At 35.4% G+C, this 13,713-nt stretch overlaps 2 protein-coding genes across 4 annotated transcripts; one reads left to right on the plus strand and one right to left on the minus strand.

Moving 5' to 3' along the window:
- The first annotated feature begins 5,168 nt into the window (after positions 1-5,168).
- Positions 5,169-9,293, plus strand: LOC117916847 (xylogen-like protein 11). 3 transcript variants are annotated; one of them, XM_034833041.1, is made up of 2 exons: positions 5,169-5,734; positions 8,899-9,293. In XM_034833041.1, the coding sequence occupies exons 1-2, from the start codon at positions 5,308-5,310 to the stop codon at positions 9,054-9,056; spliced, it is 585 nt and encodes a 194-aa protein (XP_034688932.1). In that variant the 5' UTR covers positions 5,169-5,307; the 3' UTR covers positions 9,057-9,293. The 3 variants fall into 3 exon arrangements, with proteins under 3 accessions (XP_034688932.1, XP_034688931.1, XP_034688930.1); XM_034833040.1 differs by having other exon boundaries at positions 5,170-5,734; positions 8,887-9,293; XM_034833039.1 differs by having other exon boundaries at positions 5,175-5,734; positions 8,875-9,293.
- A 1,647-nt stretch (positions 9,294-10,940) lies between these two features.
- Positions 10,941-12,013, minus strand: LOC117916856. Its single transcript, XM_034833050.1, has one exon. The coding sequence runs from the start codon at positions 11,975-11,977 to the stop codon at positions 10,970-10,972; it is 1,008 nt and encodes a 335-aa protein (XP_034688941.1). The 5' UTR covers positions 11,978-12,013; the 3' UTR covers positions 10,941-10,969.
- Between the last annotated feature and the right edge of the window lie 1,700 nt (positions 12,014-13,713).

The raw sequence follows: 13,713 nt of genomic DNA on the forward strand, positions 1-13,713 counted from the left end.
GAATGTTTTTCTTCATAAGTAATTTTTATTACTTTCTTTTTGGTTAGTTTAAAACCAAACCTTTTTCATTTAAACATCTTTATGTTTTCTTTTAAAGCTAACCTTGAAATGAAAAGACACCAATTCATCTTTGAAGTAATATCAATTGTGAAGTGAAAACCCATCCCAATGAACGATCCTAGAGCCACTATGTTATAGTAGCTTTGTCTTTGCTACCCTAGTTCATGGTGTAATAGGTTATAAATTTTGTTGATTACTACCTCAATCAAGGAGCACCAGCTGGACATGAAACAACTGAGACACCAAGTGGGCATGAATCACTACCTAGGGAATGAAAAGGGAGAAAAAAGCATACAAAGAGAGAGAATGATGACTATAAAAAGGGGAGGTACCCCCAAGTGGAGGACAAAGAGAAAATAGTGGCGAAGTTAGAGACTTTTGCGGGAAGGGAGAGGAGAAGAGGGGAAGGGGGGGGGGGGGGGGGGGGGCATCAAATAAAAATATTATATTATAGTCATCATTTATAAATTCTAAGGTCATTAATAGTAATTTATATCATTATTAAAAAATTAAATAATTTTAAATATTAATTATGAAAATGTATCAAATTAAACAACCATGGTACTAAGAACACTTTAAAAAAAATTAAATTTAATATAAAAAAATTTTCAAGAATATTTAAAGGAAAATTTCAAAAGAATTTAAAAATAGAAAGAAAAATCATTAGAAATTTTCAATAATTTTAATCAGTTCAAAACAAAAGCCATTAGAATTATTTTAAGGAATTCAATAATTTTTGTTATAGATATTTTTAAATGAAAGAAGTTTGCGCCTTTAGGTCTCATTATCTTACAACTTGATCTCATTTATTTATACCTTAATCTCATTTTTTATACTTACATCCAAAAGCATAAATTTTTCTATGTACTTTCCAAAGTGGAGATTAAGATTTCCATAGGTTGTAAATCTATGATAGTTGAAAGTAAAATCTTTTATATAAAACTTATGTTTCATATAATAAATCACTAAAACACTAGTAGCTTAAAGGTTAGAGCTTGATGGACTTATATTATATTCTTACTTTCAAGTAAAAATATACATAGTTAATAAGAACTAAGAAAATAATATTTTTTGTGATTTAGTTAAACCACCCATAAAAAATAAGTATAGGAAGGAAAAATATAGAATCAACAAGAAAAAATAAGTATGAATAATATTAAATAAGATTTTTTTTTGTTTTTTAATTTTAGTTTAATCTTAATATATTATTAGTAATTAATGGTAAATATTATGTTTTTGGTAATATTATTTAGTAACCATTATTTTTTATTTTTACAAATTTTAAAATTAGGTTTATATTTTTTTAGAGGGGGAAAATTTTTCATTTTGATTTTGATTTTCCTAAAAGAAATTTACATGTAAGGGGATTTTTTTTTTTTTTGGAAAATTGAGGGGTTAATGGTCAATACTATGTTTTTGGTAATATTATTTAATCACCATTATTTTTTATTTTAAACTTAAATTGATATTTTGTTAGAAATGGCAAAATTTTAATTTTGGTTTTTATTTTCCTAAAAAAATTTTACAAATAAGGGAAATTTTTTTTTTTGGAAAAGTGAGGGGTACATATGCTTCCTCGCCTTGTGTCATGGATTTAGTTTTTTCCTACGCTTGTGCGACACTTAGACAAGTCAAGACCCTTGATCTTGCTAAGTCAGCCTTATTCCCGATGCTTAGCTTGCTAGGATAAGATGCACCCAATTTAGAAGCTTTAGAGGGCGAAGTAGACAGTACTTAAAGAATGGAAGCTTTTTTGCTCAAAGAAAGCTTTACAAGTGCTTTGGAACTCACTTGCTTTGGTTGGTTAGGTTCTTGGGTGGTTCGTTGGCCAAATGAGGCCTTAACCTATTTATAGGCACCTTAGGAAGTCTTTGGAACCTTGAAGGGTTCTTACAAATCAAGAATAATCTAGAAGCTCCTACACTAGTCTATGTACAAGGGTATGTACAAGATGACTTTGGAATATTCTAGAACACCCCTACACTATTCCAATGCTCTTCTAGCCAAGTGTAAAGATGTGTGGACATCTTTAGCCCTTTCTAGAAACTTCCATACTTGTCCACTTTGTAGCTAAGTATAGATGTCTCTAACAGTCTCTAGAAGCTTCCCACCTCCTATATAAGCCCATGGGGAGGGTCATTTGAAGCATCTTGTGACACTCCCCCCACCCATGTTGTTGACATCCTCGTCGTTGCTTCTTTTTGAAACCTCTCGATGTGTTTCCAGAACCTTCTCAAGGCATTTGCATGTTCCCAGCTTACCTGCCTTTTAGGTAGTCACTTCCATTGAACTAGATACTTTATCACAAAAGGGACCCCTTGTCTCCTGGTGACCCGTTTAGCCATGATATTTTTCATCTCTTTCTCTCATGAGGCCTCAGATGGATGTAGATACTTGCATTTTTTATGCTTGGAGTGCTGCTTCCTCTTGTCCATCAAGTTTACCTTTCCCTTGGTGACTTTGTCCATGTGAGTGCGGGTTACCTCAACTCGTTCCCATTTTACCTCTTTTACTTGTACCCTTGATAGTAAGGAATTCTTAGGCGTACTAGGCTTTGGGTCGACTTGGAGGGCACCTAGTAGCTGCATGAAGCCCATATGTGTTTCGTCTTCCTATTTCCTCTTCTCGATCATGGCATTGAGCGCCTTCCTTTTTGGATAATCCCATGCCCAATGTGGACTGTCACATAAGAAACATTTGATTTTAGGCGTAAACTCCTTCCTTTCCGTCTTACCTCTTCCTTCCCTGATGTTTAGTGTCTTACCTAATCCCATTTTAGGAGCATTGTGGTCCTTTGAAACCTCGTCTTCCCCACCCATGGTGTGGCAATCCTCCAAAGACTCAACCTTAGAGGAGTCTTCTCTCTTGTAATCTGTTAAAGACTATGTTACTACTATAGTAATGGACAAGTCTTGAATGCCTCAACACCTTAATTCCTGCTCAGTTCACCCTTGCAGGTTATCAATGAAGTTGAATAACAACTCCTCCTCAGTCATATTAGGAATCTCATGCATGAGCCAAGAGAATTCCTCAACATAGTCACATATCGAGTTTGTGTGCTTGAGATGCCTCATGTTTTTCCTAGCCAGGTAAGCCATGTCCACAGGGTGGAACTGCCTCTTGATCCTCTTCTTAAAGTCATCCCATGTCTCTATGGTGCAAATGTCTTTCTTCATATCGGCAAACCTCCGACGCCACCATAGAATAACTATGTCAGTAAGATAGAGGGTTATAGTCCTTACCTTAGCCGCCTCATCAGTCAGTGCGATAACCTCAAAGTATCGCTCCATATGCCATAAGAAGTTGTCCAACTTCTTAGCATCTCACTTGCCACTAAACCTTTGTGGCTTCGACACCTCCACCCTAAATGCCTCCTGTGTGGCCATGGCCCGTGCCGACACAACAGCCTTGTAGATGGCCAAGTCTTGCCTAACCTCTTGGTCTCGGTATTCCATTCTAATGGCTAAGGCCTCCATCATTGACTCCATACTAGCAAGCATGCTCAAGACCTTTTCTTGGAAAGACAAAAACTCCTCTTGTGACACTGGCTGAACTTGTGAGACTAGCATCTCCTCACGAAGGTCTTGGATATGTTCCCTAAGATCCTTCATACCCTTCTCCATGCCTTACTCGATCAAGTCTAACCTTTCCCGAGTGTCCGCCATGGCTAGCTCCACCTTGGCTAACCTTGCCTCCATATTGGTAGTGATATCACAAGATTTATCCTTCTTACCCCTGCCCCGTGCAGCAGGCTCGGTCTCCTTCCCACGGGTTTGCTCACTAATCTCATCCACGTTGGAGTTCGATATGCTTCCTTTACTATGCCCGCTTCATAGCCACGCTCTGATACCAACTTTCACAAACTTAGTTTTTTTTTTTTACGCTCGTGTGCCACTTAGATAAGTCAAGACCCTTGATTTTGTTAAGTCAACCTTACTCTCAATGCTTAGCTTGCTAGATTGAGATGCACCCAACTTAGAAGCTTTAGAGGGCGTAGTAGGCAATACTTAAAGAATTGAAGCTTTATTGCTCAAAGGAAGCTTTACAAGTGCTTTGGAACTCATTTGCTTTGGTTGGTTAGGTTCTTGGGTGGTTCCTTAGCTAAATGAGGCCTTAAGCTATTTATAGGTACCTTAAGAAGTCTCTAGAACCTTGAAGGGTTTCTTACAAATCAAGAATAATCTAGAAGTTCTTAAACTAGTCTATGTACAAGGGTATGTACAAGATGACTTTGGAAGATTGTAGAACATCCCCAAACTATTTTAATGCTCTTCTAGCCAAGTGTAGAGATGTGTGGACATCTTTAACCCTCTCTAGAAACTTCCATGCTCTTCCACTTTGTAGCTAAGTGTAGATGTCTCCAGGGGTCTCTAGAAGCTTCCCACCTATAACCATGGGGAGGGTCATTTGAAACATCTTGTGACACTTGGCTGGCTTCATCAGTGAGAGATAATACGTTGAACAATCTCCAATAAACATTTGGGTAACCTTATGCTTATAAAAAACATTTACATGTTTATACACTTAGGCACCTTTATGCACACTTATTATTATCACGTTTGAGGGAATTGTGATTTTCCTCAATGGTCGACACTTCATAAATAATATTATTAATTTCATCCACTCAAATAGGTACCATGAGATTTCTTAATTTATTTTCAAAAAGGAAAAACCATAGAAATTATCATAATAAGGACTAATGAGTTGTTTGGAAAATGGGAATAAAAATGAAAGAATTAGATTCAAAAATATAAATTTTTTTTATTTTTTATTCTTGTTTCCAATAACTAATCAAATGAAGGTTAATTACTCGATGAATTTTGGCATGATATGTAATTTGTTTCTTTTTTAGAAATTAAAAAATAAAAGCAAAATGAAGAGTGGATGATCCTAGTGAAAAAACCACTTACTAGGCCATGTGAAAAGGGTACAGGAGCATGACATAGCCAGCTGTACATAACCATTTTCACACGTAGAGTTTCCATTTATAGTGTTACTGTGAGAACCAAAAATCAACATAAAAAACCTAAATAAAAGTGAAAGGTCCTTGAGACGCCTTGCCACGCCACACGCCACTTATAAGTGGGAAGCCCCACTGGGCAAAGTTAGGTGGTGGCTTGGTGGTTGCCTTTATTAATTTCCGCAACAAAAAGTAGCCAAAACCGTTTCCCATTATACACCCCCCATACTCTTTTCTCCGTCTTATAACTCCCATCTCAATCTGCAGTGGAAACCAAACCTAGCAACATGGCAACCACCTCATCATTCATTGTTGCGGTGGCGGTGATCACAATGTGTGCCGGAGCCATGGCGCAGGCGCCCGAGCCTTCGCTTTATACCGGGATGGCTCCGGGGCCATCGTCTTATGCAGGGATAGCGCCGGTGCCATATATGGGGATGCCGCCGGAGCCGATGGGACCAGCACCAGCAGCGGACAATTGTCTCTCGTATGTGCTGAATATGTCGGACTGCTTGAGTTATGTGCAGGAAGGCAGCAACGTGACTGTGCCGGACAAGCCGTGTTGTCCGGAGCTGGCGGGGCTGTTGGACAGTCATCCGCTGTGCCTCTGTACGCTGATAGGCAGCGCTAGTACCTACGGCATCAATGTCACCAAGGCTCTTACCCTTCCTGGTGTTTGTGGTGTCCCCACACCTCCGCTTTCATTGTGCTCAGGTTCGTTCTCAACCTCCCACTTGCAGCATCTCTTTTTCTCCCATCTTTTCCTAAACGTTATGTGCACATGATGGGGTATGGTCGGCCACACTTTTTTTTTGCGGTGGAAAGAGTTAAAGTCAAAACTCATGTCCTAGATAGAGTGGTGGAATTTGGATATTTCATTTTGTGGATCCATCTCAAACCATATAGTGTCGTTGTAGATTATCCCAGCTACCCCATAATTTGAGTTTACTCTTTTTCTTATTCAATGTTCTGCGTTCACGGGTTTTACGAACCAAAACAAGTACATTGGAATTGATGACCAGTATTATATTCCATTCCCAGACCCACAACTTACAAGCTTGTAGCTGGGCACCTCATAAATGCCTTGGTTATCGCTGCATGTGAACCTGCCACATTCCTCCATCTAATTTCAACCATGAGATTGTAAAGAATAGAAAAAATTAGGGTCATTACAAAAGAAGGAAATATTATAAAATTTGATGTTTTTTTTTTTTTTTTTCTAATAAGACTTTTGATGCCCGGAATAAATAACCTCATCCCAACCTCATTCCATTTATTTAAAATAATTATTATTTTGATTTTATTAAAAAAATATTAAAAAGAGTAGAGTGGAGCAAAAAGACTATGACCTACCCATTTAATTTTTTTAATTATATTAAAATAAATATATTTTATAAAATATTATAATGTTTTATAACTTATATTATTACTTATTATTATTATTATTATTTATATATTAAAAATAAGAAAATAAAAATTAAATTAATTTTATATATAATCCGATGGAATAGGATAAGATAATATCCAAACCTATCTTGAACCCATCTCAAACCTAATCACGGATTTTTTTTTTTTTAAATTTCAAATTTGTCCTATTAGGGCAAAGCGGAATAGGTATATGAAAAGATCTACCTCATTATCATCCCTAATCATAAATACACATATCCATTACAAATAAACAAAAATGTTTGGTTAGGTTTTTTATTTTTCAATTAAATTTAATCTATTGCTAGCTAGTTTCATAGTTTGGAGCTTGAGTTTCTTTTATTTAATGGTTAACGTCACAAATGCATATGCGATTTTAATTAAAATTGTTACTGTTTTATTAATTTATTATTAAATATTTCCAAGAAATAAAGAAATATGAAAAAGGTAGGTGATGTAAAATTTTGCATCAATAAAATTCTCCATCGCTGCCAGCTTTCTTCCTTTGGATGATGGCCTCATTTATGCCAACCAACTCCACTGTCGGTGATGGGACTCACTTGTGAAGTGGGGATGTAATCTATGAAATTCTCTTTTCTAAGATTGTGGGCTTGAAGGTCTATGCTCCTATGACAGATTTTAGGAGTTTGACGATGGAAGGACAGCCACAATAACCCAGCACTAGAAGGATAATGTTATTTAAGAGGCTCACCAGTCACCAGCTCGTCATGTGATTCATACCTAATTTTCTAGAGCCGCCTCACATGTAGACTTTATGCGCCGAGCCAGACCTTATGGACATTATTACCCTGTGACTTTTATGATATCTCTAGAACCTTTTATAGGTGAAATCAATTTATTATGGTTGTTGCCATAGTATCTTTGTTCTCAATTCCTAGTACTAGGAACAATAGGCACAACAGACCAGTAAATCCTAGTGATGATTCGATGACATAACTTACTATCTTTGGTAGTTAAAGATATGATACAATGGGCACTTTCTATCGCTACTCTCTTAGTACCTGACTGGTAAGGAGCTTGAGATCAACGAGAAAGTAGGCTCGAAGAAGGATGGAAGGGATCTGAAAGAATAGCCAAAGCTTGTGAAGTACTTGAAATAAATCGGTAACCCAAGGAGAGATTTTCAGATCAAACAAATGAATCTCCTTAAAGAAATCTGAAGCTTTAGAATCAAATGTTGAATGGGAACGAAGACGGCTTTTGAGACCTTTTGGGAAACTGGGGCATCGAATGTTGGCATTAGAATTGTGAAGAATGAAGAGTGAAGAGTGAAGAGTGAAGAGAAAGAGCCTAAGTTTGAGACATTGAGTATTTATACGACATATTTATATTTAGTTATAAAATTAGGACGATATATAGGACCAACTTGTCTTTATATTCCAGGCAAACTGGGGCAGCACAATACTCCAATCTTTGTCTTGTACCCGACATGACTTCTATAATTTTCCCCAAACTTTTCCCTACTTGTTCAAAGTTTATCACCTCTTGTTACTCTTGTTTCATTTATTGCGAGGAAAGTTATCTTAGACGTTAGCACATATTGAAGAGGTTTTGAGTAACGAAGATTGGATCTCCCATGGCTGATCATCTCTAGGACATCCTTGTTTATGTTGATACTACTAGGGAGACTTGTAAGTAATGAATATCTAATCCAAGAAGCAATATTCTCTAGAGCTGAGATCATCCCATGGCTGCTTAGTTGCCTACTTTTGTAAGAAACAAGCGACAGGGACGCATGTTACATGGTGCGTGGTCCCTTCTTGTTGTCAGTTTTCTACAATGTTTTTCCTAATACAATATCTAGATACATTAATAACATATTCTCTGCAAACCATAATTTTTTACTCCGATTGGAAGTACCTTTGTTGAGTTTCTGGGAGAAAATTATTAAGCATTTTCCCAACTATACAATTACTTAAAAAATCTTTTAAAATGCTGCAGAGGATCTATACTATGCTAGCTATGTGCTATTTTATCCACTATTGGCTGTCCATAGCATAAGCTTTTAAAAGTTATGGCAACAGTATGTTAGTACACCAACCACCATGCCATGTGCTGCTGCATAAATTAATTCATCTATTAGCTAGCTAGGCATGGCTCGATTAGACCTAGAAAAAGCAGAAAACAATAATGTTAATATCAAGGGATTTGCCTTACCGTCAGTGCAGAAACTGGGTTTTCTCTATATCTGTGTTCTGATCAAGTTTGGGCATGGCTGTTGATGCAATATCCCTCATTTACAGTCTGATTTTCTATAGAATACTGCAAAGTCTGGGTGGTGTTGACACCCATTTGGACATGTACCTGATTTTTTTCAGTTGCAGACTCACCAATATCCATCATTTTTCATGGGATAACTAAACATATATGTTACTGTTTAAATCTCATTGTTCACAAACAAATTGCAGGATCACCAACAGGATCACCAATAGGATCACCAGCAGGATCACCAGCAGGACTATCAGAAGGATCTCCAACAGGATCGATAGCCGAGTCTCCAAAAAGCCTTGGAACTTCAACCATTGTGGAGTCCTCCTCTCTGGCCTTCCTTCTTGTCTTAGCCATTTCGTTTCTCACAGCACTCTTCTGATTTCGAAATTTATGGCTCAGAATAATAGTTCCTTCTCCTCATCCGTTGATCAGTGTTGCAACCATTATTCTATGCCTAGTGACCCCAGTAATAATATGTAGAATTACTACTCATTTCATAACTTTCATGAAGAGGATCCATTATTTTTTTCATTTCTTTATAGTGTATCTTGTGAAGAAGCCACATCATTCTGGGTACAGCATTTATTTTCTTATATTAATATCGTGTTTTCCATTAGAGTGTTGTTCATGTTAATGAACTGAAGCATCTATTCAAGAGAGAAATTCTCCAATTCATTTGTCCTTGTCTTGAAGGGAGCACATGAACTTCTAGGCCAAAAATTTTGGTTTCTAAACAAGGCGTAAAGAAAAAAGCTGTCCATGGCAAACACTAGAATAGTGCACCACAATTGAAGACCAATATGCTGATCTAAAAGTATTGCTCATTTAATTTCTATCTTTACAAACTAAAAGAAAAAAAAAAAAGGAGGGGAAGGTGAAGAAGAAGAAACATGAAATTTAGAAGGGAAAATGGAGGTGCGTAATTCTAGAAGATGTTCAAGGAAAAGTAACCAGCACAGAGTGTAAACATTGCAATAAATTTATTCGTCTCTAATCCATCACATAAAAGGAAGACCTAAATTAAACCTTTTTTATTTTTTCGAATCACAAACTGCAAAGTCAAGAAAAATGTGAAGTGGCCACTATTAAAAGCCTTGTGGCCATTTCTCAACTTTGTTGTATATAGTGACAATTTTCTCTTGTTTCGTTGCCATAAAAAATACTAAGGATGATGATGAGGCATATCCTAATAAACTTTGTCTCCGTAGGATATGATAGGATATGATATGTATATATTAAAATATTATACCCCATTGGATAAGAAACACATATCCTTAGATATGATTTCCAATGGGATATAATATCCTAAATATATATATCTTATGCACATGATATTTTAGGGTAACACATTCAATGTAATATGTTATATTATATTATATTTAATTTGTAAAATAAAAAAAAAAATTGTATGAAATATATATTATTTTCAATATTTAAAATAAAAATGATATCATATTTTAATATTTTTTATTTAAAAAAAATGAAATTTCTCTTATGTTTAACAATATTCATGATTAAAATATTCAAACTTTACAAATAATTTTTTTTATATTATGTTATTTAATATATAAAAAAATATAAATCATATATTAATATTATTTTATAAATATTTTTAAATTTTTTCATTTTTAACTATAAATTTAATTTATAATAAAAAATTTATTTTACAAATTTAGTATATTAAAAAAAATAAAAATAAACTAAATTTATGATACATGAAATATGCATATCTCATATCTTAGCATGAGATTAACATATCTTATGTAAAAATGATAAAAAAAAAAAAAAAAGATAATATATCCCACCACTTATCATATCCCATGGTTAAACATAAGATATGATAAGTGATGAAAGAACTTATCTTATTTCATCATCAATTGAATATGGGATAGTATATAATATACCCTTTCATCCTATCTCATATTATATCTGGCCAATCAAATATAGCTTTAGATTAGTTGATCAATTTCTTTTTTCTTTATGTTCTACATGCTAAAAAAAATGGTTTCCTAGTTGAAACATACCGCAGAAGCTTCCTTTGATTTTAATAAAGAACCTAGGTATATATGTTCACAGCTCTCTCAATGCACACTTGTGATAACCAAAAATAGGATAGACAAATAAAGTGAAAAAACAAAAAGAAATAAAAAGCATGAACAAATTTTAAAGATAAAATAACAGAAATAATAATAATAATAATAATAATAATAATAATAATAAATAAAAGTTAGAATCTATAAAAATAATATAAAATAAAATCTAGAAGGGCTTTGGCATATATGTAGAGAGAGTTCAGAGGGTGATGAGATGAGACTTTGGTATATCTGTAGGATCAAAATCATTATTGGATTGCAATTCCAACTTCCCAAGCCTGAGAAGACTCTCAGTTGCTAAAATGGCTTTTGGATCGATATCATGCAAAGACCTTGCATACAGACTCCTACATGCAGCAGATGCAGCTTCACTCAATTCCTTGTTCTTTGTTGGTCCCATTAGGCAATGACCCAAAATTCTCAACACTGGTTGCAGAAGCTCCCATGGCAGAGGAATCCTCCCCTCATTCACTTCTCTTTCCTTTTCAGATTCAGTCGTTCCAGAAATACCCTTCTCCTGAACCCCACCTTCCTTGTACATATCCCCATTCTGACCAGCCCATACCACACAAAACTCGCAGAAATCTACCTTAGACCCCACTGGCATTTGCGATATCTTACTGTAGTACAATTCTAATGCAACACCAACTATGCGTGCCCTTCGGCTTGATCTCACAGTCCCATGAGGCTCCAAACTTGGCGATACCACAGCCAAATTCTGCTCGGTGTCGTCCTTTTTCAATGGTGCTTTCGTCTCATGGTAGATACTCGAATGTGACAGATCCGGGACGTTGACAGTTATCGCCTGCCCAGCACGTGAGGTGGTCTCATGAGCATAGAGAACCAACAGGACCGCTTCAAACCCAGCAAGATGCTTCCTTAGGACTCGAGAGAGGTAAACACCTGCAATGATTGGGATGAACCGAAGAACCACCAGTTGGAGTTTGGGGTCGGATGACTGGAATGTGTCATAAAGCCATCGGCAGAGATTGTTGTCTCCAGCGCCGGAGTTGGGTTGGCGTAGGAGTGATGAGATCTGTGACGTGATTTGAGGGTCATGGAGGAGAGCAAGCGAGGGGTTTGGGGAGGAAGAGAGGGAGGGAGGAACGACGGTGACAATGTGAGAGAGGGCTTGAATGGTAGATTGAACTTTGGAGATGGAGTCAAGGGGTGATGAATCTGAGGTTGTGGGGGTGGTTTCAGACATCGTTTTGCTTGCTTAGAGATAGGAGAGAGACGTGAATGTAGAAGAAAAAGAAGGATGTGTCCTTTTGAGTGGTGATGGCAAAGAGAGAACGTGTCAATGAAGGTGAAACAAATCTGAGAGAAATGCGGAGACAAAGATGGATGTTTTCCAAATGCGCTTCCTTAATTTTATGACTGCGTACCTTTTCCTATTTGTTTTTTCTTTGCAACATTCAAAAGTTCTGAAAATGTTACAAACTAATCTATTTTTTTTCCCTCTTTGTTTTGTTGCAAGCGAAGTATAAGAGATGGAATTCGGACAGTCGGCCATTCCAACTTTAATCTGACCCAGTATCTAGGACGGTTTCAACCATCAGTTTGTAGCATTTAGGTTGACTTCGGGTTCAATTTTCTCTACTGGAATTAAACCTAATCAATATTGGATTTAATGTTTTCATAATATATTATTAACAATATTTATTTTGTATGCTTTTCAAAATCATATTAAAGGAAGAGGGCTGATGTAATTATATATATTATGTACCATGTCATTTAACTATAGATAGATTAGCTTCTTCATTTTTGTTATCATTATCTTGAAGGTAAGGATTTTGTCGTGAAAGTTCTTTTGCCATGAAAACACATTTGTGGCATGTTTATCCCAATAACTCTATCACTAATTAATTTTACTCAGGAATAAAAAAATTCATCAATAAAAATATTTTTACTATGAACTTTGATTTGTATACTAAATTCTTTTTTTTTTTTTTGTGGGAAAAGGAATTTTCTAATATTGATTTAATTTTCATGTCAAAATACTATCCTTTGCAACTAATACTATTTTATGCAAAATTTAACTTTTAGTAATGAATTTAATTTTAATGGTAAAATAATATCTTTTGCATTGAATATTATTTTGTTGCAAAATGTAGCTTTTGGGAACGATTTCATTTTCATGAAAAAATAATATTTTTTTTAAAAAAAAATTGATTTTTGTGGCATAAGAGATCTTTTGGTGACAAAAATAGTTTGTGACAAAAACAACTATATACATCTAATCGGATTTTCAACCCTGGATCTTTTAGGGTGCATGCAATCTATTCCTAGGGTTCTTTAAATCTAATCACAACGGAAGCAATAAACATTTAAAAACCTATATCTAGATATTATGGATGTTTTACCTTAAATCTAGATGTTCTCAAATCAAATCTAATCCAATGGGGTTGTATAGGGTGAAGCACAAGTCTTGCCAACCAAGCAACCTTCCACTTAGTCACTTTCTTTCACTAATCTAGACATTAAAGAAAGGTGCTCTTCTCTTTAGAAGGGGAAGGTGGGTTTCTCTCTAGAATCTCAAACTGATGAGCACAAAACTGAAACGCCCTAAACCCAAAAGGAGTTTATAAAGATTTCCCTATAGACTTAAGTGACTTGAGCTCAACTTGGGCTTGGGTCATTTAATCTAGCCCACTTTCCTAATTAATTAATTAACTCTATTGGATACTAGTTAATTAATTAGTCTTGTCTAAAAGATCATTTATGTGATCTGGTGCAACCTTGCATTTTTACTAAAGTGCTCTTATACATATATATGAATTATAAACCTTAAAAATACCCTCAGAATTGTGCCACCAGTAGATTGAGTAGGGACCATTGGGACCCATATGAAAATACTTGCTGCTTAAAATTAAATTATGAAGTTAAATCAACATTCCACTATAGAAAGTCAATTGCACATTAGTATTTTATAAAGTTACA

The sequence above is a fragment of the Vitis riparia genome, chromosome 6 (assembly GCF_004353265.1).
Source record: "Vitis riparia cultivar Riparia Gloire de Montpellier isolate 1030 chromosome 6, EGFV_Vit.rip_1.0, whole genome shotgun sequence".
NCBI classification, from domain to species: Eukaryota; Viridiplantae; Streptophyta; class Magnoliopsida; order Vitales; family Vitaceae; genus Vitis; species Vitis riparia.